The 27851-nt window shown below is 38.6% G+C and overlaps 1 protein-coding gene across 7 annotated transcripts in view; it reads left to right on the top strand.

Annotated features, from left to right (window-relative positions):
- The window catches only part of LOC120747519 (transcription factor 4-like), a 241178-nt gene that overhangs the window by 89761 nt on the left and 123566 nt on the right, over positions 1–27851 (top strand). For all 7 annotated transcript variants that reach the window (XM_040053458.1, XM_040053457.1, XM_040053455.1 and 4 more), the window contains one exon: positions 19250–19308. In XM_040053458.1, coding sequence (XP_039909392.1) covers positions 19250–19308 — 59 coding nt within the window. The remainder of the gene's footprint in view (positions 1–19249; positions 19309–27851) is intronic.

The raw sequence follows: 27851 nt of genomic DNA, 5'->3' as shown, positions 1-27851 counted from the left end.
TTGGTCTGTCTTCCCAAAATTTGTGGAGTGGTTATAGGAAATAAAAATAATGGGTCAGCTTATCGAAAGTAAAACTAAATCCACTGTGATTATGTCATTATGTTGTGTTTTTAACTTATTATAAGAATAATTTCTTGACTCTGATTTCTCAATAAACTGTCAAAAATCATAAACACGTTGAACTCTGTGATGCAGGAGCACCAGAGTGTGAAGCAAAATGCTAAAAAAAACATAAAGACAAAGCTGAAGGAGAAAGGGGGTGAACCTGACAGAGGAGGGGGGAATAGAGTGGCCAAGCTGCCATAGTGGCCCACAAAGTTTCCCTGCGTATCACTGCCTTAATGTCCCGACCGTTGGTTAGTTTCCATGGCAGCAGACGAGGGTAGAGTAGTAGCTTTTCCCTTTTTTTCCCACGCTTCCAGGACAGTGCCATGTGAAAGCAGCGGGCACAGTCTCTGCTGGCACACACTGAATGGGAACAGAGCTGACAAAGAGCTGAAAAACCATGCTGTTAGTGTTAAACCGCCCCAAATCTGCCAGGGTGACCAGTTCAATTCCCAGTCTACCTCAGTGGGTGGAGAAAAGCAGTGATACTGTCAGGTGGGTCAGTGTTTTATGTGTGTGTGTGCGTCTGTGTGTGTGTGTGTGTGTGTGTGCTGGATTACATGAAACCGGCAGCTTGTTCCAGACCTCTACATCACCTGTTATTTTAGCGGTTTTAGTGTGTTTGAGATGAGCGCAGCGTGAGAGCTGTAAGTCTTACAACTTAAAGAAATAATGATTCTCAAATTGTGATGTTTGTTTTTTCAACACAAAAAGCACAAAGCACCTAGCAACAGCCAACTTCCCAAGCAGGATATTACTAAGATCAACACAGTGTCAGACTGAATAATGAAGAGAAAGCAAAGTTGCCTCTTAAGCTCTTTTTACACATGCACTGCAACCCTATACTGCTCTAGACCGTATTGAAAATTAACCTGCCAACTCCCAAGTACAGAAACTGCATTTGTAACTCTTCTCTCCTAAAATAGGAAGAGGACCTTCAGACTGGCTCTCACTTCTGGAAACACTTTCAGAAGACTCCCCTTCTCAGAGAATGGGAGTCTTCTGAAAATGTCCCACCCTGATTCTCTTGACTCAGAGTGGCATGCCTTAGAGTCACATCTTGAGCCTGTACATAAACTCAAAAAGATCCATTTAGACTTGATCAAACTTTAAAAAAAAATAACTAAGCATCACAATATTTTGATGCTTAGTTTTATTCAAGATCTTGTCCTGCTAAAATATCTTGAATTGTCAGGTCCCATTGTATCTTAAAAACCTCATAGTAGCAACAGAGCACTTTTCTCTCTGACTGCAGGTTCCTAGAGTTTTTAAAAGTAGAATAGGAGGCAGAGCCTTCGGCTCTCAGGCCCCTCTTCTGTGGAACCAGCCTACCTGTAGGACTAAGCTTAAACCTTCCCTATGATAAAAGTATAGTTAGGGCTGGATAAGGTGAATCCAGCACCAACAATCCTGAATCCACCCTTATGTATGACGCAATAGGCTTAGGCTGCTGGGGGGTTCCCATGATGCCCTGAGCATTTCATCGTCACTCATCTCTTTTAACTTCCTGTATGTATATACACCACTTATACTTGGTGACATGCAGTTAAAAAGAGTGAAAAGAGGGATTGCATTAGCCAAAGTGCAGTCTCAAAACCACTGGCTATTGTCAGACAACTCTTTCGCCTTCTTTGAGTTTTTTTTTAAATGCATCTGCAACAGTGACAACTACACCGAGCAGGAAGTCTTTGCTCTATACTCAAGCCTCAGTTACCGGTTGCTAAATTCATTTTTGTTAATATGTGATTTTAATTTGTTGACACCTCTGTACGTATTTAGGCCAAGCGGCATGAGAAGTACCAGCTAACATGAACAGGTTTTCCCTTTCACTTTCTTGTAGCTAGTCACACTTGAACAACCTGACGTGATCGTTAATAATAGATCGACGTGCGAATAATTTTCGTTTACATCTGAATATTGTCACTCTGCCCCTCTGGTGACCTTTTGCCTTGTTTTAATCTGAAAAAAAAAAGCATATTTCGTTGATCACAGTTTGGCCTCTTGAAAAGGCAAATTGTGGTTTTAGCCAGTTAGAGGTTTTGGTTTCCCCCACTCTTTTTGTTTCCTTGCCTTTCAATTGGTGTCAGTGAAATGATGCCTTTGTTGTTTTTGAGCCTTTGAGCTTATGAAAACTGACTGCTCCTGATTATAAATTCGACCTGTGGTGAGTGCATTCTAGTAAAGCCAAAGTGGTGCCCAAAGTACAAAAGTCCTTTTGCTATTACAGCTGATTTGGGACTGAATGTGCAAAAATATGGTTTGTTCACAAATTGCTGTGGAAACCAGGTGACGCTGGCGCTCAGATGGCTCCTCTCTCCTCCCTCCTCCGTCCCCGTCCATTCTCCTGCTGTCCATCCATTTCCACCCTCTTCTCCCCTCCGTCGCCGTGTGATGTCAGGTGGGGTCTGCCCTGCTGCGACAGAGCCGCTCTGATCACGGTCTCCCGAACAGTGTGTGGGAGCAGATATGTCATTATTTTGCAGCCAGGTGGTCATGCTGAAATCACACAGAGCACATCAGCGCTGTGATGCGGCTCCCATACCGACAGCAGTAGGCTACCCCTCATATTACAGCCGGCCAGGTGTTCAGATGCTGTCACATTTGTCTAAATACAGGCATTAAGTCTGGAATCAGGGTGGAGGAAGAGGTCTGTCAGTGATGGCAAGAGAGCAAGAATGGGGGAGGAAAAGAAAAATATGGTGGAAAGTGAGGAAAAAATCCGAAATTTGTGAAGTCGGGAGATCGCTATAGCAGATCTGAGTGGATATGAATAAACTTTCAGCTCCGTCAGAGTAAGTTTTACATTAGAACCCTGCCAGTTCCTGTTGCCTAATAGAAATTAGTCCTTGCCTCTCAGTGCAGTGTTGGTTCAGTTTATCAGGAACCCAGCAGATCTGTGAAGTCAGTTCAAACCTTCTTTTTGGGCTTCATAAAATCAGAACGTGAGCTGCCCATACATAGGCACTAAACAGATATGACCCATTTATAAGGTTTTACATTTCTTTTTAAATTTACTTTTTTCCGTAGATAAAAGATTTTCTGTACCCAGCTCTGCCAGATAATTGTGGAAAAAGGAAGCAAAATGGATTTAAATGACAGAAGAAAAAATTAGGAAGCGAGAGAAAGACGAAGCAAAACTGATGAAAGAGAATTTAAAATATCTGTACAGGGTGGAGAAGAAAGAAGGAAAGGACTAGAACTCATCCGAGACCGACAGCCATGACAGTGACAGGAGAAAATCAGTGTGCGATGCTGAACCCCAGGATCCTTTGACCTTTGGCCTCTCCAGTCTGACAGCACCTGACCCGCTATCCGTCTCTCTGGGGTTGCCCCTCCTCCTCGCTTCCCACAGGGAGAGAGACAGGGAGGTTGAACCAGGCAGAGGAAGACACCGCCACGGTTTCAAAACAGTCCTTAGAAACATTAGCTTCATTTTGTTCAGCTTTTAAAGGATTGTTATTCTGTCAAATGTGTGCAAAGCTTATTCTATTCTTATTCTACAAAAAAATACTTGAAAATTAAAAAGCAGATAGATTTTACAAATATGATTGCTAATTTTTAATGATGCTTGGATGCTTTCTGTATCAGTATGTGCATCAGCTACATCCTCTGGGCTACACTGCAAACACAACCTGCTAATTGCCCAAATGTTACCAAATATTGGTTCAAAATGACGCTCCGGGTCGGGTTCACAGGGACTGACAGTCCTGCTTGCAACCCTCAAAGCATGAAGGGCACTCCAAGGGCGTTTTCAATGTAGAAATTAAATAGAAGTATGAAAAAGAAAAGAACAACATCGTCATTCAGCATCAGGTTTTGGCATTAAGATGTTTTGTATTTCGGTCATTCTGATCTGACCATATCGGTTGCTTTCCCTATTGCCTGATTAGATGATGAGCATGACTTTACTGTGTATAACTATTTCTACTTGGTATTAGTTCACTGTTGCTTTCCCCCTTCACTTTACTTTGTTTTCACTAAGTGCTTGGTTATTGTTAGTTTCTTTGTCAATGATGAGCAGTAACCCTAAACATATGTTGTTAAATTGTAAGATTTTTAAGTTTTCTACAAAGCATGCTAACTGAAACGCATCAAACCTCATTACCCTAAGGTGAGAAATTCAAAGGGATACCCACACAATAAAACGCTCCACTGGAATTATTCACACAATCTCCACCAGTGGCTTAATTTAAGACCTTGCACAAACAACCTATGTGGTTCTTTCTTTCTTTGAAGAGAGGACAAAGAGGACCTTTGGACATGCACACATAAAACAAACAATTTCTAAAGAATTATTCTTACTTGTTACAGTAAACAAGGCCAGAATCTAGCAATTCAAAGGCATAAGACATCCTGTAAATAGACAGAGTGGGAGCTGAAAAAGGTGCAACCCGCATGAACATGGATGACACATTTGAATATTGCAGTGCGAGACTAAAGTGTCAGGTCAGGAAACACGTACATGTATTTTTGTACCATAAAAAACCAGCCGTGTCCGCGTTTCACAGCCGGTTTGTTTCCCGGCCTTTTTCTGCTTGACACGTAAAAACCTTGCGAGCCTGAACACAGCGTCTTTATTTAGTTGGTGTCAGCGAACAGCTCTCTGCTGTCTAGCTCTCACTTCTCATTGTGCTGCACTTTAATACTTCCATATTGTGCTGCTAATTCAGAATTTCACACTTTTTCTCTCCTTGCTACCTCTCTCTTTGTCTCCCCACGTCGTTCGCCTTCCGTCTCAACCCCGAAGACAAGAGGAAACGTGTTAAATCCACCTCTAAGAACCTTTTTAATTCAACATTAGCAGTCGTCATCTGTCTGCCGAACAATGCACAAACACAATTTACAGCTACGACTGGAGCATCCCACCTTTGTTTACTCCGCAGCTAAATATTGTTCTATCAATAATGGACTCCAAACACAGAATCAAGCTTTTAGTTGTTGGTAATCCTGAATGTTTTACAGGAGATTTTTTTCCCTCTCTTTTTGCTGTGTTTTATTGTCTTGGGAGCATAATTGGAGTGTGTTGTTTTCTTCATTTGTTTTAGGTTTTAGGAGGAACATGGGCTCAGTGCCTCGTGGATGTAACTCCAGATGCTTTTGTGTCCGAGGTATTTGTGGAAGTGCTGCCCAAAATCCTCAAGACAAAGACAGCAGATATGGCAAGGAAACTAGAAACCCCGAAAAAAAATGAAAGCCCTTCAAATTTAACATTCGGTGACACGAAAAGCAAGAGGGGAGGTTAAACTGTAAAAAAAAAAAGAAAAAAAAAGATTATGTCCAAAAAAGGCAAACGCCACATCAACGCGGCAGTCTACCTACTGTACACCTCCTGCTGTGTTCAGGTGCCATGTTTCTACCTCCATCCTCCCATACAATCAGAGCGAAATGAAGACAGACTGATAAACTCACGGATGGCAATGTGAACGTTGCCAAATCGAGTCAGACCCGGACCAAAGTAAACGCCGTGCCACGGAGCGAGAAAAGAGAAGGAGAAAAGAGAAGGAGGGATGGAGGGGGGGGATTTGGGGCTCTAATGCCAGCCTTATGCGTCTTTTAGTCGTTTCCGCCGTCGGGGCTTGGCACCGGCACGGCGTTGTCAGCCAGCCAACAAAAATCTGCAGTGCCTGCCGCATTTCAGCAGCCCTGTTTTGTCTGAGCCCAACACGCACACACACACATAGAGAAAACACACCGCGACGCACTCGCGCCGCATATCCACGTTTTGCTGCAAATCGACGACGTTTCGAAGCTTTGTAGAAGAAATTTTTGAAACTGAAGTCAAATGAAATCATGAAAGGATGGAAATTTTTTTTGCCCTTCTCTGTGAACGTATTTATCGCTACGTCATATACACAGCGTGCTGCCTGTAGAGCGTGCTGCTCATGGAGCATTCATCTGAATAGTTGTGTTAAAGTCCTGCTGTTTGGACAGTTTGGTGGCATCGCCCTGTTTGTCGCCTCGTTGTTGTTTGTGTTGTTTGTCTATTGATTCCAGGGTGGAGGAGGGGTGAGCGAGGGTGTTTGGATGCAATGAGCGTGGGGTGGGGGCTTTGGACAATGAAGGCTGTTTGGTTACAAGGGAGGGGGGCCTGTTCTTTGGGTCTCATTCACATGAACAGGGAGCAAGTGTGATAGCTGCAGCTGAATTTTCAGTCTGTCTGCACGGTCGCACAAACCCACCGACTCTGAAAACATCAGTGGTCATAGACCAAGAAATTCTTTTTACTTTAAATTGTGATGCTCTTAAAATGATCAGACACATTAAATTTACCTTCTTTCACAAGTTACTTAAGTCGCCTTGTTGCTAAACTAAAAACAAGTTCCAATAAGTGGAGGTAAATGGTTCCCAGCAGAGCTTCTTTGGCTATGTCCCAGTGCCATAGTGTACCATGTGTGCTGTGGAGACTCTTGTGTTTGAATCACAATGCCTTTGAGGTAAATATGTGATTGTGGTCTATATTATAATTAACTTGATTTTACATGCTGCTTTCCTTTATAAAAGATCAGCAAAACTCAAGAGGAAGGTTTCTTATCTAATGCACCATATTTACTCTCCACTGTTTTATGATGACATGGTTGCTGGTACAATTGCTGAGAAACTGCAATGGTTAGCTTTCAGTTTGGTTAAATTTATCCCTCCAAGGAAAGTCAGCAGGCAATGAGTGGAGAGGTGCTACTAATATCAGATTACATGCAGTGAGTTCAAACAGGTGTTTATTTCTTCTTTTGATGGCAATACTTTTAAAACTAGTATTACCCAACGCTGTATACAAATGCCACGCTCCACCTGTTAGTGGAGGCGGAGTAAGTCAGGTGTATAAAGGGCAGTGAATGAAGGATAGAGTTTTGCAAACTTAAAATGCTTAAAATTATTATGGAGGCTGGAGGAGGAGGGACACATGCCAGGCAACTTTGAATTAGGAACATTATTTGTAGAAGCATTAAAGAGAAAAAGTCACATGAGACTGTATTATTTTGGTAATAAATATTGGTTTCATTGGTTCAGTAATATGTTATTACCGGATGGTTTTAAAACACAGGACTTGTGGAAGGTTTTTGGTTTTTTTGCTATTTTTTTAAATGTGTGTTTTTGGTGGCAGGAAGAAACACAGGATTTTGTTCAGCTTGTAAACTTTGTGTTAGTAATTCAGGTTCTTTTGTGATGAGCGCTGTTTCACCGTTGAAACTGTGCGTTTGTTTTTATATGAGCCATGTGTGGGTTGCTCACGTAGGTTTCGTGTTTTGAAATCATGTGTTGTACACACAGCAGCAACTTTCTTTAAAAAAAGTTACTTTTACCCCACAGATTCATGTGCAGAGATCCCTCAATGGTCACCTCTGTTCACTGCAGCAGTGCGTCAGTGCACGCAGCGTAATGCTGTGGTAAAGTGGCTAGACCTAATCTATGTGGTTCTGTCTATCAGTACAAGAGATCTAACCACAGCTAAGATAAACACAACTCCCTAAATTCCTCCAATTTTTATGCTGTTTAGTTTGATACACATACCAGATGTGTCAGTGGTACTGGATACTGTAGAAAGTCTTCACAGGGAGTTTTAAATTATTTTTGTAATTCATGGTGGAAATTACTTTGATTCATAAATGTAAATGTATTAATAAAATTGAGGTTCACACAGTGAATCAGCAGGGGAACCTCTTAGAGCTGTGTGATGAACATCTGGACGAATGGAGACAACCTACCAAAAAGCTACAAATTCCCTTTAGCATTTACATTTTCACACATTAAATCAAGACAGAAACATATCTCTAAGAACCCTGCAGCAACATTATGTTAGATAGACAGACAGACACATGCTGTAAGCATCTTCTGATTATGAAAAGGACGTAAAGTACAGTATTGTGACATACTGTTCTTGCTTTCCTCTTGCTCACAGACCTTTGTGAACATGTGGGAATTTAATTCTCTGTGAAATATCCAATTCACCATATCTGTACTCGCAGCAACATCCATGGCTTCAGACTCCTCTAAATGTTAGATTTCAGACAGCTCGTGACTCTGTATGATGTCACTGAGAGCAAAAATACCCAATATGAAACCTCTCAGAAGCTCCACCCACCTGCTGTTTACACCTTCTGTGTAACAGGATTCAGCCAATCAGATAAGAGGGAGGGGAAAGCCTGATAGACAGAGACAGTGGATGAACACGGGGCTTGCACCAAGGCCCAATATAGGATGAATAAGGTTTACTGTGAATACTTAGACATGCAGACCTGCTCTAACAGAGTCCAAGAGTAAACAAAGACATGAAGTGCAGCATTAAATAACAATTCTGAATACTAACAACTGATTTTTTTTTTTTCCTTGTAAATTCCCAACATATTTTTCTGGATCTAACTTCTCTCTCTTCTCTATAGTAAGGAAGCACACACATATAAAACAGTGAATCCAGACTCCAATCAGCAGTCTGATCTGTTCCGCTATGGCTGAAGGTAGATACCAACAGATGCAGACTCGATGCTGCGTCTCTCAAGTCGTTCTCGTCGCTCGTATACGTTCATCTGTTGTTTGATGTATTCACTCGCTGTGGTGCCAAAGCATCAATGCCTGCTGGGATTGAAGGGTGGCGGTGTGTGTGTGTGTGAGTGGGGGGGGGGGGATTGTCTGTTACTCATCGACCATCATCTGTTAAATTAATGTTGATCTCCCCCCTGAAAAATGTTACGCTTTACACTGGAAGACAACACCATGAATAAATAGGTGTGTAGATGGCTTCAAATTCAGAGCTGGCAGTGTGGTTTGCGTGGTTTCAGAGTGTCTGTTGGAGTGTGCGATTGTGTGTGTGTGTACGTGTCTGTGTGTGTGTCGCTACCTTTCAGACTTTGTAGAAACTTCTGGACCGGTGCCCGGTGGTGTCATGGAAACGCTTGAATCGCTCAGAATGATTCATGTCTGCACAGTCCAACCCTCCCCCATCACACACACACTCACACACACACACACACACACACATGCACACACACACACACACACACATTCATTGCAGGAAGAGGGAGTTTAACCCTTCTTCTATCCATCTTCATCCCCCCCCACCACCTCTCTATCTCTCCTCTTTCTTTCCTCTCATCTCATCTTTGCCATCCTCGTCAAATCGCGCTATTAGTCACATACTTTATTAAAATGGACCCATTATATGGGTGTCAGAGGAGATCATGTCTTCTGAGTGTTTCCTTTCACGCAGAAAAAGACTTGACGTCTCTCTCAACCTCTGAAAGAAAGAGTCAAGACGCCGACGGTGACTCCTTCAACAACTCCATCTTGCGGTTTTCATCTCTTGCTGCCTGCTGGATCAGAAAGAAAGAGTAGTAACTGATAGCTGTCAGATGTGACGGACACGATGGAGCGTGCAGAATAAAAACAGAGAAAAGCGCCTCTTCTCTCCTCTAACAGCTGATTCCAGTGACTGACAGGAAAACGGCTCTGTGGCTCTGCGCTCTCTCTGCACTGTGGTTGCAGTTATTTCTGCTTACACAGTAACTGATGTTATCACTTTGTTTGTTGTGCTGCAGTTAATGAAACTTTATTAAAGTAATTAAGATTAACATTAACATAGCAGAGCTAATTAATGAAGAAGAAAATGCAAACCCTCATTTACACAGTAGCCTTATACTGATCTGAAGATGTAGAGTGGATTGCTTTGTCTCGGACTTGCTCTTCCTTTCTGTCTCTTATTAGAAGTGAATGAGCTCTTTACCACCAGTAGTTTTAAACATTGGCCACAGGAAGTAAAAATGTTCCAAGCTTCCTGCATTACATGTCCAGATATCATGTTGGTATTCTTCCTGTAACATCATCATTATTGTTCCATTGGAACTGACCGATCACAATGAAAGTTTGAGGGAAAAAAGATTGCATTGGGAGACGTTTGCTTTCAGAGCTCTCCCTGAGAAAGGCTTTCTGACAGCAAAACTTCTAAACAGAAATACATAGATGTAAAGAGTGACAAGGCCAGTGTAAAGTGCAAGCTGTGGTGGATGAATGGATCCATTTCATCTGGGAGATGATGTTTTTGTGTTGCGTGTAAAACCAAAACTTTGTATTGATCTTCTCATAAATGTTAGATGTATTAGAAAACTTTTGGGGGGCAGAAAGCCCTGAAGACAAGTTTCTCACATGTGTCAAAAATTATTAAGATGTGCCTTGACCTATGTCTGGATGCAAGAAGCATCTGTGGCTTCACAGAGGCTAGAATCCTGTCCAAATCATTACTTTTACACTATAGCAGGTGTAGACTGTCATTGATTTATGGTAAGTATTTCATATTTTACAGGTCTTTTTCTTCTTTAATTTGCAAAGCTGTGACATGACAAAAGGTAATTTGTCAGATGTATTTATATGCTTACAGAAACTTTAATTACTTAGTTAACATCTTCTTAGTCACACCAACTACATGACTCCCAAATCCTTTTCCCAAATCCCAGTGTGTGAATGTGTGTGTGAATGGGTGGATGACTGGATATGTAAAGCGCTTTGGGGTCCTTAGGGACTAGTAAAGCGCTATATAAATACAGGCCATTTACCATTTACCATTTTCCAATTAGCTTTTATAGGGAAAAAGTAACTTTTCAGGACATTTGTGCTTTGATCCACAAAGTAAATTTAACAAGTATGCCAAAAGTATTGCATAACCCAACGCTGTTCTTGGGGGTTGTCAAGTGTCAGTGTCCTGAGATATACATACCTATCATCTATTCAACAGGAAAGACACAGGTGTTAGAAACTAGCTAAATGTAAAGTGCTGTATACTTTAGATATTGACTCTTGCAGTGTGCCTGACTTTCTGAATGCCCCTGAGGACCAGTGTTGGTCAAGTTACTTGAAAAAAGTAATCAGTAACTAATTACTGATTACTTCCCCCAAAAAATAATCCCGTTACTTTACTGATTACTTATTTTTGAAAGTAATTAGTTACTTAGTTACTTTTTAAAAACATGATTTACACCCTGAATAGGTAATGAAGCGAGATCTTCAATCACTTCAATCCCAGTTCTACTTTTTCTGCATAATCCATCATATAAAATCTAATCAAATGAAAAAGTCTCTTTTTAAAACTTGTTTTATTAGTTTTAATCTTTTAACTTTATGCATCAAGCACAAATTAAATTATATGCAACATTCTCTGACTGGAAGAAATTTGTTTAACATTTAAACCTATTTTCTACACATTCCAGCACATAAAATAAAATAGTTTTTTGTGTTTACACTCACTCTTTCAAATAGATGCAAGTAAAACACAGCAGAAAATAAATAAAATCAAAGCATCAACGGTCCTGTAGCTCTATTTTTACCTGTTTAGCAGGAGTGAGGCAGGCGGAGGTTTGCCCTGGTGCAGGTAATTCGCAACCGTCATGTCAGTGGAAGAATCCGCGAGTTTCTCTGTGAATTTCACATTCCTGTGCCAGCGTAACGCACTCGGTGCTTGTGCGGAAGTTTAGGGGTTTTTTTCGCTGTAAAAAGAAGTTTTCTTCAAACAGCGGACGCTAATGTTTTTGTCACTTTTTACGGAATCAAACTCAAAGTAAGGTCAGTACTTCCACGCTTTAAACGCTGCACGCTCATACTCTCTCCCGCACTCGTTATATTATCCGTTGTTGATCTGCACACAGCTGTTGCCACGAACGTCGCACTCGCTTACGTCACTGTCATGAGACATTCTCGCAAAAAAATCACGGTTTTAGTAACGCAGTAACGCAGCGTTCCTTACAGGAAATTAATAGTAATCTAATAACCTCTTTTGCAATAGTAATCCCTTACTTTACTCGTTACTTGAAAAAAGTAATCGGATTACGCGTTACTGCCCATCTCTGCTGAGGACAGAGTTTGGCAGCACTTTAATGAACCTCGATAAAGATCTATATCTGCTTATCTACTGTAGTACAAGTCATTTCAGATGTTATACCGAGTTTGTGCCAGTGAATGTAAATGAAGACTTTGAAACTTTAAAACTACAAAAATTTTTTATCACTTTTGTGTATCAATCATTACTCTTGTCCTGGCACTTTTTTCTGTTTGCTTCAAGGAAGTAGAAATAATGCTATATACATATGCAGCTTTATCATTTTATATTAGCTGACACTTAGCATATAAAGAAAATAGTTCCTACATAAACAGGATTATTGATTTTTGTGACAGAATTTTTCAAAGATATATTTTGGTTGTCTTGAGCACTACAAAACAACCACCTATCTCTGTTATAATAAAGAGAAGGGGGACATCTCTACAACCAAATACACACCAAAATAATCTGGATGGATAAATAGCTCTACAACCAGAGGAAAATTATGTCAATTTGATTTTGTGATGACCTGTCCTTTTAAAAACCTGGCAGTTTGATGTCATGTAAAGTGAAAATAATGGGAACTGGCCTTTATACAAGGACTGAGGCACTGATGAGGCAGACTCTCAAAATCTGAATCGAGCCTAGGTGACTATGAGTAAGTTCAGTTAAGGGCCTGTTAACAAGCTGTGTCATTATAGCTAATACCCCAGACAAGCTTCCCGGTTACTGTTGGCTCTCAGTTTGTAATGGAGCTGATTTGTACTTCGCCTCAGTCTCTGTGCATTGTGGATTAGCAGGGATTTGGTCTTGCTGCCTCACCGACTTCTCTATGGGCTTTCATACAGCGGAGTGGACTGACTTTGCCACCTTTTGTACCTCTGCAGCCAGCATAATCTAACAAATGCCAGTATCTTTACTTCCTTCTCACAGCCAACAATCTTTAGGTTTGTTTTCTCAGGAAACTAAATGTCTTTGGGGTTCCTAAGAGAAACGCAGAGGTCTGTGCGTGAAGGCATCTTCTGAAATCTTCTTTGATGGGTTCTTTAAAGATTTGAGACTGTTTTTGAATTTTTCTGACACACTAGGGACAAAAAGAGATGACTGTCACTGTCAGAGTATCTGGGGAAAGCAAAAGTTCCATGGTTACTCATCAGCAAAGAAGCTCTTGATGGAACTTGAAAGCCTGAAGAATACTTGTTTGAGGGTTTGTGAAACAATTAGAAAGGTGTTTTCATTAAGCCTAATTCCCTCAAACCTTTTATGTGAGAGCTCCTCCAGTCATTAAGATGTATCAGAGATTTGTAGAATTTGAGTAAGCTTTAAGCAAGCTTTCTTACGTTATTATATTCCACAAAAATGAAGTGTTTGCACAAAGAAGAAGAGAAAGCAGCAACAAGTTGAAATAAAAAGATTGGTTTATTGGACAATTTAAGAAACAGGAAGACAGGAAGCATTAAAAATATGTTTATCGCACTGGGATATCTTTTAAGAACCCCAAATCTGAGTTTTTATGGATATTATGAGGCTTCAGTCTTACATTTAACTAAAACTCTGAACATCCTAGAGTCCTAGAAGCCTAGAAGTGAGATCAACTCAGCTTTATAGAAAAAAAAAAGACTTCCATGGTTCACGAAGGAAGGAACAATAAGGTCTCTGCACAAACAAAATACAATGTCTGAATAGCCATTGATTGTTAGAGGTTGACAGAGCTCTTAACAGTCTTCTATAGGGTCTTTCAAGACTGATCTCCTAAACCCTAAAATGACGTTGTTCGAGAACCCTACTGAGTCAAAAAGGGTTTTCATGAAATCTGTATTTTTAACTATGAAAAAGCTTTTGAAGAGGAGGGCTTTTGTGGTTTTAAGGACTTGAAATAAGGAGATTGTTATCAGATCAAATGGACTGTTTTAAAAAGTGGATTCATTTGGCTGATTTATCTGAGATTATCAAAAAAGTTAACTGAAGTACTTTACATTTTCTAAGTTAAAAAAACAGCAAGATTAGTTGAGTTATGTTTTTTTTTCCCTCAAGAGACAAAGGTTGAACCAAAAGGTGATTAAAATGTGCATCACAGAGATGAACAATATATTTTTTAATTGTGTAACTGTATTTTCTATTTTTCAAATAAACAAAGGAATGCGGAATTTGAAACCTTATCATGGAAAAATATATTTGTTTATAAAAAGCCTTACTTTATACCAGAAATGAGAGAAAATAAAAATGGAGCCGATTAAATACATTTTGGTCTTTTAAGAATTTTTTTTACATTTTTTCCTGATTTTTGTATATTTTTTTTCTCACGTCCATAAAAATATATCAAAGGAGGCCCTTCATCTGCTGCAAAATGAAAAAAGAATCAGTTGAGGAGAAGAAGTTTTATACCAATTATATCTCAAAAGGCCTCTTTAACAAAATCCACTTTAAAAAGCATTTAATTAAGACTTACTTTGTGTTGTGACGGCTTTATATATTAATAAACTCTCCTCGTTTTATCAAGTAATAGACTCTTTGGTTCATAAATCTTTTTCCAGTTCAAGGCAGTGAAATGAAATGCTTCTCTCTCTCTCTCTGTGTGTGTGTGTGTGTGTGTGTGTGTGTGTGTGTGTGTGTGTGTGTGTGTGTGTGTGTGTGTGTGTGTGTGTGTCCATTCATGGTATACTGTGACAGGGTGTGTGATCTGGAAGGCTGACCCTTCCCATCCTGTTTACTCCATCCCTGCCTCCCTCTCTCTCTCTCTCTCTCTCTCGCTCCTTCTTCCTTTTTTTTTAATACTGCTCTTTCTTTTACAGCCAAATTAAAATACCAGGGATTTTTGTTTGTGTGTGTAATACATGAGCTCAGCCTGCAGAGGTGGTGGAGGTGAAAAGGTCAGCATGTTGAGACAAAAGGGACAGATCGGGGTTGTGCGGTTGTGAAAGCCTCAATTCAGAATCTATTTTTGTCGCATTTGTTGTAGCGTCTGCATTGGGGTCACTGTTAATTGATACATTCTTGTATTTACTGGATTATAGAAATTGCTCAATTGTAAAATCATCTAATTTGCATCAACTTTTTATGTTTTGACAAAGGTATAAGCTCTAAATAATAATATTTCATTTTTAAGAAAACAAAGATGCACCTTACAGCATATTATTTACCACAGCTTAAAGAGTGTGTGCAGACGTGGGAAAGCTGTCAATCGAAATACTAACATATCGGAAGGCACACATAAATCTACATTTTTGCCAGTTGATGATGCACAAAAAGACAAAAAAAAAGCTATTTTTTCTCTTTTTTTCTTTTTTTTTTTTTTTGCTGTAGCTTTTGACAATTCCAATAAACCTAAAAGACTAAAAGGAGATAGATGCATGGAAATATTGCTATAGGCCAAGTCTTGTGGGATTACCTAATTATTTAGTACCGCTTGTGTGTGAGTGTATCCGTAGATAGGGTACATACCTATTGCCCTACGTGTGTATTCACAGCATGCACATAAGTATATATATAGGTAGTTGTATACATAAATAAAATGGTGCTCCAGTAGGTATTTAATTTAGTGCCAGAGGAGACAAAACTCATGCCAACACTGGCACTCATCCATTTTAATGGCCCTCAAACAGACAGAGGTAATGCGAAAAGACTGAGGGCTGGAACCTTTTATGCTGGCCTCTCTTTCTATTATACAAAATTTGGGGGGCCTTCAAACAGACAAGTGTCTTTATCGCCTAGCAGTTTGGACCTATAACCACATAGTCATATAATATAGCAAGACATTATTACATTAATCATTATTTCCAGTGATGAGCAATTATTACCTTCTATAAGTAAGTATTTGATCAATATAAATAAATAAAAGAAGGAAAAAAAAGAAGAAACTGAAAAAAAATGAATACAAAAACATTTTGTTGTATTTTGTAAAAACTGTTCTACTTTTCTTGACAGTTTATCCTTTTAACTCTTAAAATTGAAATTGTGTCTCCAAAAATGATAGCTACTTTTAAGGAGGCTGGTAAGCCTGAGGATTATCTATCCTTCCATGCTGGCATTTACATTGTGTACAAATTTTTCATAAGAAATTTTGCATTTTGTGGTTGAAAGATTTTTGGATTCATTGCGGGCCGTGGTATTCACCAGAGGTGCGTGCAGTGTCAAATCTAAATAGGTATTTGTTTGTGTGTGTGTGGTCCTGAGTTAGTATTTTTGAATGCATGTGCTCGATATATTTCGGTACCGTGAAAAGTACATTTGTGTGTATGTGTGTGTGTGTGTGTGTGTGTAGTACATATCAACATTGGTCTGAGTTTGTGCATCTGTGCTAGTGATTTCTAGTACTTGTGTGTGTGTGTGTGTGTGTGTGTGTGTGTGTGTGTGTGTGTGTGTGTGTGTGTGGGAGTCTTTGTATGCATGCCAAACCGGTCCAGCTGGCATCAGTCGTAGCTGAAGCCGAAGCCGCCGTATCGGTCACACACACACTCTCTCTCTCCCGCTCACACACACACACACACACACAGTCGACCACATTCCTATTCTGTACGCCTGTAATTATCAACCTCTTCTGCATCGACTACCATGTTGGCGCGTATTCAGCGCTGGTCTATACTCGCCTGATTCCAACCCTTCACTACGTACACGCTTCATTTTCCTCCACACACGCTTGCAGTAAAACCCCTCCATTTCATCTCATACGACTGCACTGACAGCAGAATGTAATTACACACTAACTGTGGTTTGATATTTAGACTGGCTCAAGATTTAAGGTTTTATCCAAAAAGAAGGTCTGCGTGGTAAAAATAGGCACCGGAGTGGTCCCGCAGCTCAGAGGGGAGGAAAGCCTGTTCAGAAGCTGGAGAGGAAATTAGCTTTGTTGTCTACACGCAGCGGTGCATTTTTCGAAATTCATCAGACACCTTTTTCACAGCCAGGCACGCTCAGTTTGTGTATTAAAGTGATGGTCGGTTACCTGCCAACGAGGCTTCACCTTCTTGTCGTGTACTGATCAATCCTTGGCCTGCATTCAAAGAGCTCTGATGTCTGATTTCAATCAAACATGTTTCAACACGTTTGACCGAAGATGTTCTATAAAAACTAATGGGTAGGTGAGGGTGTTGTTTTCTTCTTACATCTATTAAATCTGTATCAGATGTTGCCTTGGGCTTTAAGGACCTTCAAGTCCAACAACAGGAACAGAAATCATAGTTTCTGTACTGTTTATAAATGAAATTAAAGGAAAATAAAAAGTCTTTTGCAGTAAAACTTTAACCAAGAAATTTGAGTTCTTGAAGAGAGTTACATGAACATGATGCCTTGCAAGGTTTTCAAGAGATATGTTGAATGTTGGAGTTTAGCCAAACTTTCAATAAATGGAGCTTTAATATTAAGTGATAATCATGGAGAATTATGTCATACATTTGGCATAATATTAAATGCTAAATTAATCGCACAAACCCTAAATTTTGTAGTATGCAACTTTTCCTACAGGGCTTTGTTAAATCTTCACAGTGTGGTTCCAACATCTTTGATGGAAATGTCCTTTAATATAGTATTGCAGTAGCAGTAGGCTGTTGCCAGGTTAAGCAGAGACAGGTTGAATTTCTCTGGCTGGTTATTTAAATTAAGAGCGTCATTATTTTGTATTACATGTTTTCCAAAATTTCACTATGTAAACCCTAATGAGAACCAATTTGTAGAACAGAAAACTGCAGATTCTTTAAAGCCAGGTTCAAAATGAGCATTTTGCTGGCACATTAGAATCAATGTATTTTTATCAATATATCTCTTTTTGTAACTTCATTAATTTGAAACTACTGTCAACATGTGTAATATTTTTTTTATTTTTTACAATTTTGAAGAAATAAAATGTTATATAAATATTTCTCTGAATGCTATAATACAATATGAATATAAATCTTCTCTAACTGCTGAAGTGGAAATTTAGTGTTTTTTGAGGGAAAAATACTTATTTTGGGAAAACAATAATTACACATATGCAGTGTTAAATCTTTTTTCTTTCTAATTGTGAAACACTGCTTACATGTAAAAATGTTTAAGTAACAGATAAAAATTCCTAGATAAGCACTTACATCAGGACAAATATTTAAATGTTCAAAAGACAAAGTGGACACACACATACAACAAAATGTGACTTTCCACTAGTTTGTTGGGGAGATATAGTGTGGAAGCAAAATGGTGAAAAAATTCACACACAATGGACCATTGAAACTGGATTATCTTCATTTTCTAGAAAATGTACATAAACCATGATTTTGAATGTATTTGTGTCACCAAATCCCATACTGCAGTTCTATATGCTGATTACAGAGTCTTGGTTTTCAGCTTCATTCCAACTTGCCTGGTGGCTGTTGGTTGATACTTACTGTAAAGTCATTTAGAAATGCTTATTTTTTCCCAAAATCACATCATTGTCAATAACTTTGGAGACTGAACTCTAAGTGTAAAATTCATCCATTATTTGCTGCCTTCAAAAATCCCACAATGGAATGCAGAAAATAGTCTGCATAGCCTGAACACAGTAGTATGCAACTGCTCAAGAATTGACTATTTTCTTCAGTAGAATTGGTTGCCTAGCGAGTGCACTAATTAGTCTCTATGGAACATCACTCTCCAAAGGGACAAAGATGGGAAAGAGCAGAATAATACCATATATGGCAAACCATTAGAGTTGGCGATGTACTATATACATCTTTACTCGTAAATTCACTAGGAGAGTTCAGTTTTCTCCGTGAGGCAGGTTGCTTTTTAATTTTTCTGTTCAGCAGAACACTCGATTCTTTTTCTCACAGTTTGTTTTGTCTGGACATGCAAAGAAACTAAATCTACACCTAAAAGAAAGAGGAGAATGAAAGCGTTGATTTTGTTTTTGTGGCACAAAGCCCTTGCCTTTCTGTATGCGGATCTATGCATTGCAGGCATAGCAGATGTACGTTTTGTTGTGCAGAGAGATCAGCGAGCAGAAAACATACAGAGCACACACACTGTCTGTGATCAGGAAAACTGGCTTTGGCTGTTTCTACAAAAAGTTCTTTTTTCTGTGGCTCCTTGTGAATGAATTATCCTTTAAATTAATAGATAGAAAAACTATAGCACAGTTTTGATGTTCCGGGGAAATATGTCCCTGTTGTTGGTGATGGTGAGAGCATGTGACAAAGGGCAACTTTGCCTGGACCTGATTGTACCGACGCTGTGTAGTGTTATTGTGTTAACATGTCTTTTGAGTTGATTGATCTGTTAAAGCTGAATAATTTCCACACCAGTAATTGTTTTTTCCTTCCTGTAGTTATAAAGATCAGTCTTTGTTAAGCTGATTGCTTTTGCTAACTGCCTAACTGCCCTTTCTTCTTCCTCTTCCAGGTAAAACAGAGAGGAGTTTGTACTCATATGGCAGAGAGTCCAACCCACACTGCCATCAGGTCAGTCCCAATGTAAATGCCTTCTTTTATTCAACCAGTGTGTCAGTTTCAGTCATCTTTATTGCTTCTTTTTTGTTTTTTGATTGAGACAAAGCAGTAAATATATTTAGGCAAAACAGAGCAAACTCTGAGTTTGATTTGGTATCAGTAGTAGAGGATGTTCAGCTCTAGAGATGAGAGGTTTAAGCACTAAAATCTTTACTTGTGGTTGTGGACTTTTGCATATTAACTGTGGAACGTGGCCTGAAGGAGAGACCTAAAGTGCACTAAAGCCATTGGTGCTTTTGGTAAATGACTCCAGAATAACATGTAGCATGTCACCAGTACCCACCTTATGCCTTTTTGCCCACATGTCCTACCCACTGGATAATAAAGATTATAGAGGATTGTTCTAATGTGGCCCTAAACAAAAAAAAAAAAGGGGGGGGGGGGTGATTCGAATATGCAAATGAGGGGTTTAAATGCCAGTGTTGAAAAGTGAGCACAACCTAAACCTAGTGTTCTAAAGTGACTTTTTGGAGTTGGATGTGACTTTTGATCTCAGTCACTTATGCTGTAAAAAGAGGAGGAAGTTGACATCACCATAGTTTTGTAACCATCATTAAACATTTTGTAATAACCATTGTTAATAAATGGCAAGCTGATAGCTGATTATTTTTTGTAAATAGTTCTTTTAATGTATTAATTTTTTCAAATAATTAGTAATGTTAAAATGTATGTTTATGTCGTTAGTTTGTGTTTGTTTTTGTGCACTTATACCAACCACTGTGTTGCTCTTAAACCTGCTCAAACACTCTCTGTGCCTAAGCCAAACCAAAAATACAGAGAAAGTAAAAGCAGAGAAAAGGTACTAATAAAATTAAAAAGCAAACATAAACCACAAGTACCTCCACCCTGCCTAGTCTTACGTTTCCTTAAATCAAATATTACATCTTAATCGCTATAATCTTCATAATAATATTTATGATATAAATAGTATAAATATTTGAATTAATTAAAAATATTCATAACATTTATAACTACTATGATAATTTTTATAAACTTCAGCTTCAGAATTTCAGCAAACATCAGAAAGAGTCCAGTGGTCTATAAACTAGTTAACAAACAATGAAATCAATTAATTGTTCATTAACATGGAATAATTATACAGTTATAGTTGAAATTGTATTATTATGTATTTATAATCATTTATTAGCTATTTACAATGGCTATTTTAAAGTCATGTTTCTTTGGTCACTGACATCCAAACACATGGGTTTATGTGATGAACAAGGTTAACCAATCAACCCAAGTCACAATCACAGAATAAAAATATCCTCAAGTACAAGATGACTTTTTAAAAACAATGTAATATATTATATGTCAAAGTACTGCTTAAGGTTTTGAAGGTATGATTTCTTTGTATTGCTATTGATTGTGCACACATTTTTTTTTATCTTACAAAGGTGTAAAAGAGTAACCTCCCATCAGACAAAGAATAACATAATCTTACCAGTGGAGTTTTCATGTCCATATAGCATTTATGTTTTTCTTGTTAATGTAAGTTCACTCTCCTATGAGCTGTTGGCTAGTGTGGCTTTGCACTGGTACATGTTAGCTAACTCTAACATTTAACATTTTTTTCCCAATTGTCAAACAGTTTGTTTAAACTCATGTCCCTTTGTTGTTCCCGTAAAGAGGATTCATGCAAATTTGCAAAGTCGTCTTTGACTTGTTGGCTGATTGTAGACGCTGTTTCTTGCATAATTTATTTCATTCAGATAGTTATTATTGTGCAACAGCTACCAATCACTCTCTGAAAAGTTGGGAACCTTCATTTGCAACTTAATATCCATGCATATATTCATGTGCTGTCATTTAAAGTCCACATAATAAAAGCTATAGAATACTCTGTTTGCTATGTGTCAATCACCCTCGTGACTACAATAAACAACAGCTGTTACATATTTTTTGTATAATTTTAATAGAGATGTTTAACTTTATCTAACTATTCCCAACTTCATTAAACAAATAGTTATTAATTTTAACTTTAAGGACAACTGTTTTCAAAGAAATATGTATCACCAACGGTAGCACCAGGTGTTGTGACGACTTTTACTACATTTTGAATCTGCACTGTAATCTTCCTGCTCCGTTCTCATGGACCATATGCATCAGTGAAAAGATACACGTTGATAATTAACAGAGACATACAGATGTTGGCATTTGATTAAAAAGAGAGGCTTGATGTGCTCGCTGTATTTTGATGACCACCAGATTAAAAAAAAAATCACATACGTTTCATTCCTGCACAGGTTGTTGGATGTGTGGAATCTGATATTACAGATTTATTTTTCTTTTCGTCTCAATGATCTTTAATTAAAGCTTATCAAAGAAGTGCGTTTCCTAGATTAAAAATATCAAAGTTGTACTAAAAGGTGTTACAGGTTATTATGAATCTATGAAATACTGTATGTGAAAAATTTCCTTTTGCATATCAAGAAGTTTGACTTTCAGATCTGATAAAAGCTGGCGGATAACAGTGGAGAATTTGATTACATTATTTAATTGCTATGTAGTTCAAATGTACACAAGTTTCTGATTAATCCACTTCCTAAAGTTGATGTGTGACTCTTCAATATCATAATATTTTTAGCGTTACTGTAGGTTTTGGCGCTACATTAGAAATTGTGGTCTAATTAATTTTAATCTTGCCTTTGGCGATTGCTGGTCTGTATGTTCATCTGCTAGCTTGTCATTATTTCATTGCAAAGTGAAATGATGCAGTTGAAGTCTGTCCATTTTGCTGGCCACTTGACTTTTAGCACCACCAGCATGTTAATCTTTGCGCTACTGAAATATTGCTACATATCACTGATAAAAAGCTTGATGCAGATATTCATGGTTCCCAGATGGTAAACTTTAATGACTTGGGTGATCACCAGACTTTCTCAAGGACTGTCATCAGGTAAAAATGTCACGTTATCAGTTAGACCTTTTCATACCCATCTAAAACAGTTTAGTTTGTATGTCATCTTTTCTGATCTTAATTTGCCTTTCATCTTCTTGTAAGTAGCCTCTTTGTACAGCAATAGATTCCTTTTACCACTCTTGCAATACTTGAAACCATCCCTGAAGGTCCTGTTTTGTGAGCAAGTCAAGTACCATCTGCAACACCCCACTGAGTCAAAATAGTTCTCCTTTAAATTAAATTTCAGAATAAAGAAGACAAAGTGATGGTTGTGTTGGTGTGGCCAAAGTACTCTCTGTCATGCATACTCTGCAATGAAGGGGCACCCGACTGTGATCACACCACAGCTCAGGTTGTTTGCACCAAATGTTCTCACTTAGAATATTACAACAGAATTCAGCATTGAGAATCTGACCCCTGTGAAAGAATGTGCAAGAGAAAAATTTTCAGAGAAAACAAGGAGCATGTTCATAGTTACACTGCTGACCAATCTTCCCTTCTTTGGTCTTGGACACTGAAAGGTCTTCCACTGTGAAAACTGCTGCCTGGTGTCTGAGTTATAACCATAACTCTTAGTAATAATTTGCAAAAGGAAAGTTGGGTCATCCCAGACCTGTTCACAGAGATCCTTACAGACATCTGCGTGCATGGACATAAAAATATATAAAGTACAGGTCCAGACATTGATTACACAAACAAAAAATCAACAGCACCTGTTGTATTAACATCACTGTGCACGCTCTGTTTATGCATGGTGTTCAAGTGTTTATGATGAAATAGCACTAACTTTTATGTTATTTAGTAAGTGTTGGCATGCTAACAAGCAAAACTGAGATAGCACCACCAAAATCACTTCTAGGGAGAAATAGAATTGAGCCTGCCTTTTAAATTCCTAAAGAGCCCAGATAGCAAGTAAATAAATAATAAAATAAAATGAAATTAAACAAGGACTCGTGCTCTTATTTGGAATCGTGACATTGATTCAATGATGACCTTGAATCTCATATAATAATAATTGTCATAATGTTATAATATTTATAATTGCATTCTAGAGATGTTGTGATCAATGTCATGTCCACATCATCTAGACCTTGTGTTTCGGGATGATGTGGACACAGAGAATCTGTTTAATAACAGGAAAAGCGACTGCCAGCAGGGCCGATCAGACCAAACAAAATGATTGACAGTGGTCCAAATCTGGTTGCCTGGGGCAACTGGGCAACCGTTAATGTCGATCCGTGTGAATGGAGAGAACTCAGAAAGCAAAGTGATGGACAGTAAAGACAAGCAAAAATCCAAATGTGGCATCCGAAGGACTCAGACTTTTGAAAGGCCTTCCTGCCTTTTGATCTTTCATGAGGACACGATTTGGCCATGACAACCTCATAAACAATGACGCACACAGACAACATACCAGTTTCTCCATCATGCTAAATGTGCCAGTTGTAGGCACTGGAATATTTGTCATGCAGGTGGAATCAAATAAAGGTGCCGTTTGCCCCCTGAGACTTTATTTCTTCCTTTGTTTTATTTAGTCATTCATCAGTTTACCAGCTGATTCGCTCAGTATAGACTTGTTTTAATCATTCATATTACCAGTAGGCCAGCACAGTAAGCTGTTACTATCCATTTTAATCAGTGATGAGCAGAGAGACATACAGATTAATAACTGTAATATGTACTTCTTTTCTCACAGGAGGCATTTAAACCCAAGTTATAATCCTTTCTAACCTTTACCTTTCATGGCTAAATTTAACTGCATAAACTTGCTGCCTAAAGTTAACCAAAATAGCTCATGAAATTGAAAGAAACCTTTTAACGTAACGTTAAATCCAAAAATACAAGACTTAAACTCTTGTTGAGTGGATTAAGCTTCCTCTCGCCCTCTAGTCTTGCGAGGATTACTACTTCCATTCAGCAGCGAGGAACATCCTTCATCAAATGAGGTGATAACGCTCTGCTACTACACAGAATGCCCCACCTGATGGAGCTATTTATAGGACTGATAACGACTGATGAGGTCTTTTTGATTCAACAATGACATTTGAAAGTTTTATTTATTCATGCATTCATTCAATCATTGGGAAGTGTATTAATTCATATGCTGGTTTTCTCTGACGGACATTTGAAGCGTTTCGCAATCAGTCCTTGGTGGTGGATCCATACGTTTATAGATACCTTCTTGTTATGTGATTTGTTTATTTGTTTATTTTACAAATATAAGCTGACCATCTATTGACTGTCTGCTCCCTCCACTTTTTTTCCTTTTTTGTCCTAAGCACTGTTTTTTTTTTTTTTATAAATCCATCCATTTGTACTCATTTGTCCATCTAACAGTTGATTTGTTAACTTGATCAGCCTTTGATTCGTCCATGTATCCATCTTTCCATCCATCCATTACTCCATTTATCACCGCCTCGCTGATCTTTTATTTATAACCACCTCTTATATCCAGCTGTGGCCTTTGTACGAGGCTACAGCAAACCGTAGAGGACAAAAATATGAAATAAATGAAACATTACTGCCTCACTGGCCATTTTCCTACTGGGCTGCTGTCAAATTGTCCTGCTACACAGTCTGAATGGCTCCTGATGGAAATTGTTTGGAAATGGCAGATAAATTTACATGCTGGGCTGAAGTCCAAAATCCTCTGGCTTCGTCCTCGGCTGTTAGTGAAAGAGAAAGAGAGAGAGAGAAAAAACACTTAGAGGGGAGGATGAGCTCACACACTAACAGCAGGAAGATTTCCAATGACCCCAGTTTATTTCGCCAGTCTCAGACCAAACCAAATAGATTTCTTCCGTTGGAGTTTTGAGTTAATTTAGGTTTTGGTTCCACATTTTTGGCTGCAGTTATTGTGGAAGTTTTAAATTTAGACATAATAATTTTGTCTCTGCCAATTTCCTCCGTCTGAGTTCCAAAACACTCGATGATCATACTGGACTGCCATTTCATTTGAAATCTATTATTCAGTTTGACATTGTGCTCATGTAAAGTAATTTCTCTTTGGGAAAATGGATTATTTTACACTAGTCAATGATGTAATCATAGCTGAATTTAAAGAGAGAATTGGTCAGTGATTAAGAGGGCTGGAAATAATAAATAATCTTGTAGTAAACTAGAAGAAAAAGGGATTGAAAAATAAATAACCAGATGTTTGGATTCATGCGTGTGGGGCACAGAGCCACTGGAGTTCGGATGCTTTAATGCTTTTACCTTTTATGTTTAATAATTGATACAATTAATAACAATTGTGACATTTGGAAAGCTGTAGGATTCATCCTCTGTGGACCATGTTTCGTCTTATTTTTAACTCGTTTCATTCTGGACCAATTGTTGGGGCGAAATGTAACTGTCAAGTTTGGCCAGATCATTATGAACAGATTGATATTTATATCAGATGGTTTAAACCAGAGGTTTTAAATATAAGGCCCAGAGGCCAGAACCAACCCAGCAAAGATTCCAATCCAGCCCACTGGATGAATTTGGAAAATGTGAAGAGATCAATATTCCTAATCGGATGAGCTACCTTTGTGTTTCTGAGTGGCAGCCAATCAGAATAAAGTTGGCTTAAAGGGGGCGGTTCTAAAAATGATATTTTGCAGACAGAGGATAAACTGAAGGGCTGCCCAGAATAAGATTGAGAAGTATTATTTTGAATTGCAAATTATGCAAAGATGGTTTATTTTTTGGTCCAAAAAAAGTGGAGCTGGAAATGAGCTTAATGAATCCCTTTTAACTTTAATATGATGCACAAATGTGCTTTTAATAAATAAAAAAAGTATGTGCAATACTATTTTGAATATGTGATAATTCACTGATATTAGTTTACATTTATATAGTGTGATGGTTTGTGTTATAGTTGGGTTTTAGGTTTTAGGGTCAACTAGTTTTGGTTACCCAATCAGGTTGCGTTCCACAAAGCGATGGCTGGTACCATCAATGGTCCATCGACAGTAGTTTCCAGTGTTTATTTTCTGCACAAGAGTGCTTTTTCTCCTTAGTGACTGCTTGCATCCACTTTGAACGTGGAACCTGACAGGGTCATTGTGACTCTCACCAAGCTGTAAATGGGTGCTGGGGGATGGGAAACATGGTTTGATGCCAGTGTAAGAGCCCGACATCACAACAGTGAGCTGTGCTCCCTTACAATCATCCAGACACCCTCCAAAACCCAGAGTCTGCTGACAGAAGGTAGCATAAATACTCCAAACACCAGGATGGAGAGAGAATGAGAACGTTGTTGCATTACATGGGATATTGGGAACAGACATTTTTTTTATTATTTACTTCATATTACTTCATAAAGTGCTACATTTATACAGTGTGCAAATTGTAACAAGTTTAATGGAATAGAGAAAACACTGGGTTAAAGTTCAAGCTTCCAAGAAATCTTTTCAACTTTTATGGTTATGGAACATTATATTAAGCTGCATTGCTACATGGTAGCTGTTCTGGAGTTTTTGATCAAGTTTTAGCTTTACCAAGCTGGTCTCCCAATCGTTCCATTAATATGTTTAATCACCAAGAGGTAAAACCCAATAATTATGCATTTCTCTTGGTAGTTAAAAGAAATATTAAGTTCAAACTAAATCCACTTATCTTTTGCCTTCTTCCTAGAAGATGAACCCTTTAAGACTTTAACACTAATATTCTCCAGATAGTTCCTTTACTGCTAGCCTGAGGATACACCTTTTTGTTAACTTCCACTGCTATGGCCAAGAAAAGCACATTGTTTGTTCTTCTCTGGTTTTATGGGGATTTCTGTGGTTTCACTGCTGCTGAGAGTATCACCTGGACTCCCATAACCACAGTGGAAACACCCTCATTGGCGGTATAATATATAGCCAGCACACACCCGCACAAACACACTACATGACTTTCTTATAGCTGCTATCTAAAGGGGAATTCTGTCTACATAAGCAGAAAACCCCTCCTCATCTGGGTGAAGGGATGGGAGTAGATGATCTTCTGCCATCACTTTTTTACGTGTCTCTCATCCCGTCTCATACTCTTTATATCTTCTTATCTTGTTTGGGGTTTTTCATCAGTTTCCTCCCCATCTGAAATTTTTCCCTTCTTCTTCATTCTGTCGTTCATTCAAGCCAAAGCCACTATGTCGACTGCTTACACACACACACGCACACGCACACAGTTTTTCTCTCAGCCACACCAAAGCATGCCTGTCATCCACTTATCGCCTCACAGATCAGCAGGTTAGTCCTGGGCCGGCAGCGAGCGCTGAGGCAGCAGCAGTGTGGATGTGAGGTTCTGCTGGAATGCAACATGAAAAAAAAGCCTTTAACCCTTCCTATATACACACACACTCACACATCAGTCAGTGAAAAGTGCTGAAGCCTCCGTTTTTGAAGCTCTGCAAGTTTTGGGAGCCACTTGGAAGCCGCATTTTCCTATTAAACAAGGTGCACACACATGCACTTATATACAAATTTTCAGTCTGAATAAACCTAGATTTACTCTATTAAATACACATGCAGATACTGTATCTGCAACATAACATAGCGATGTCATTTTTATAGATGGATCTGTGCTGTGGGCTATGTTGAGTTACATTTACCTGCAGAAGAACAGC

The sequence above is a fragment of the Simochromis diagramma genome, unplaced genomic scaffold (assembly GCF_900408965.1).
Source record: "Simochromis diagramma unplaced genomic scaffold, fSimDia1.1 OVJJ01000596.1, whole genome shotgun sequence".
Taxonomy (NCBI): domain Eukaryota; kingdom Metazoa; phylum Chordata; class Actinopteri; order Cichliformes; family Cichlidae; genus Simochromis; species Simochromis diagramma.
Note: the sequence above shows the minus strand (reverse complement) of the source record. Positions and strands in the feature narration are given on the sequence as shown.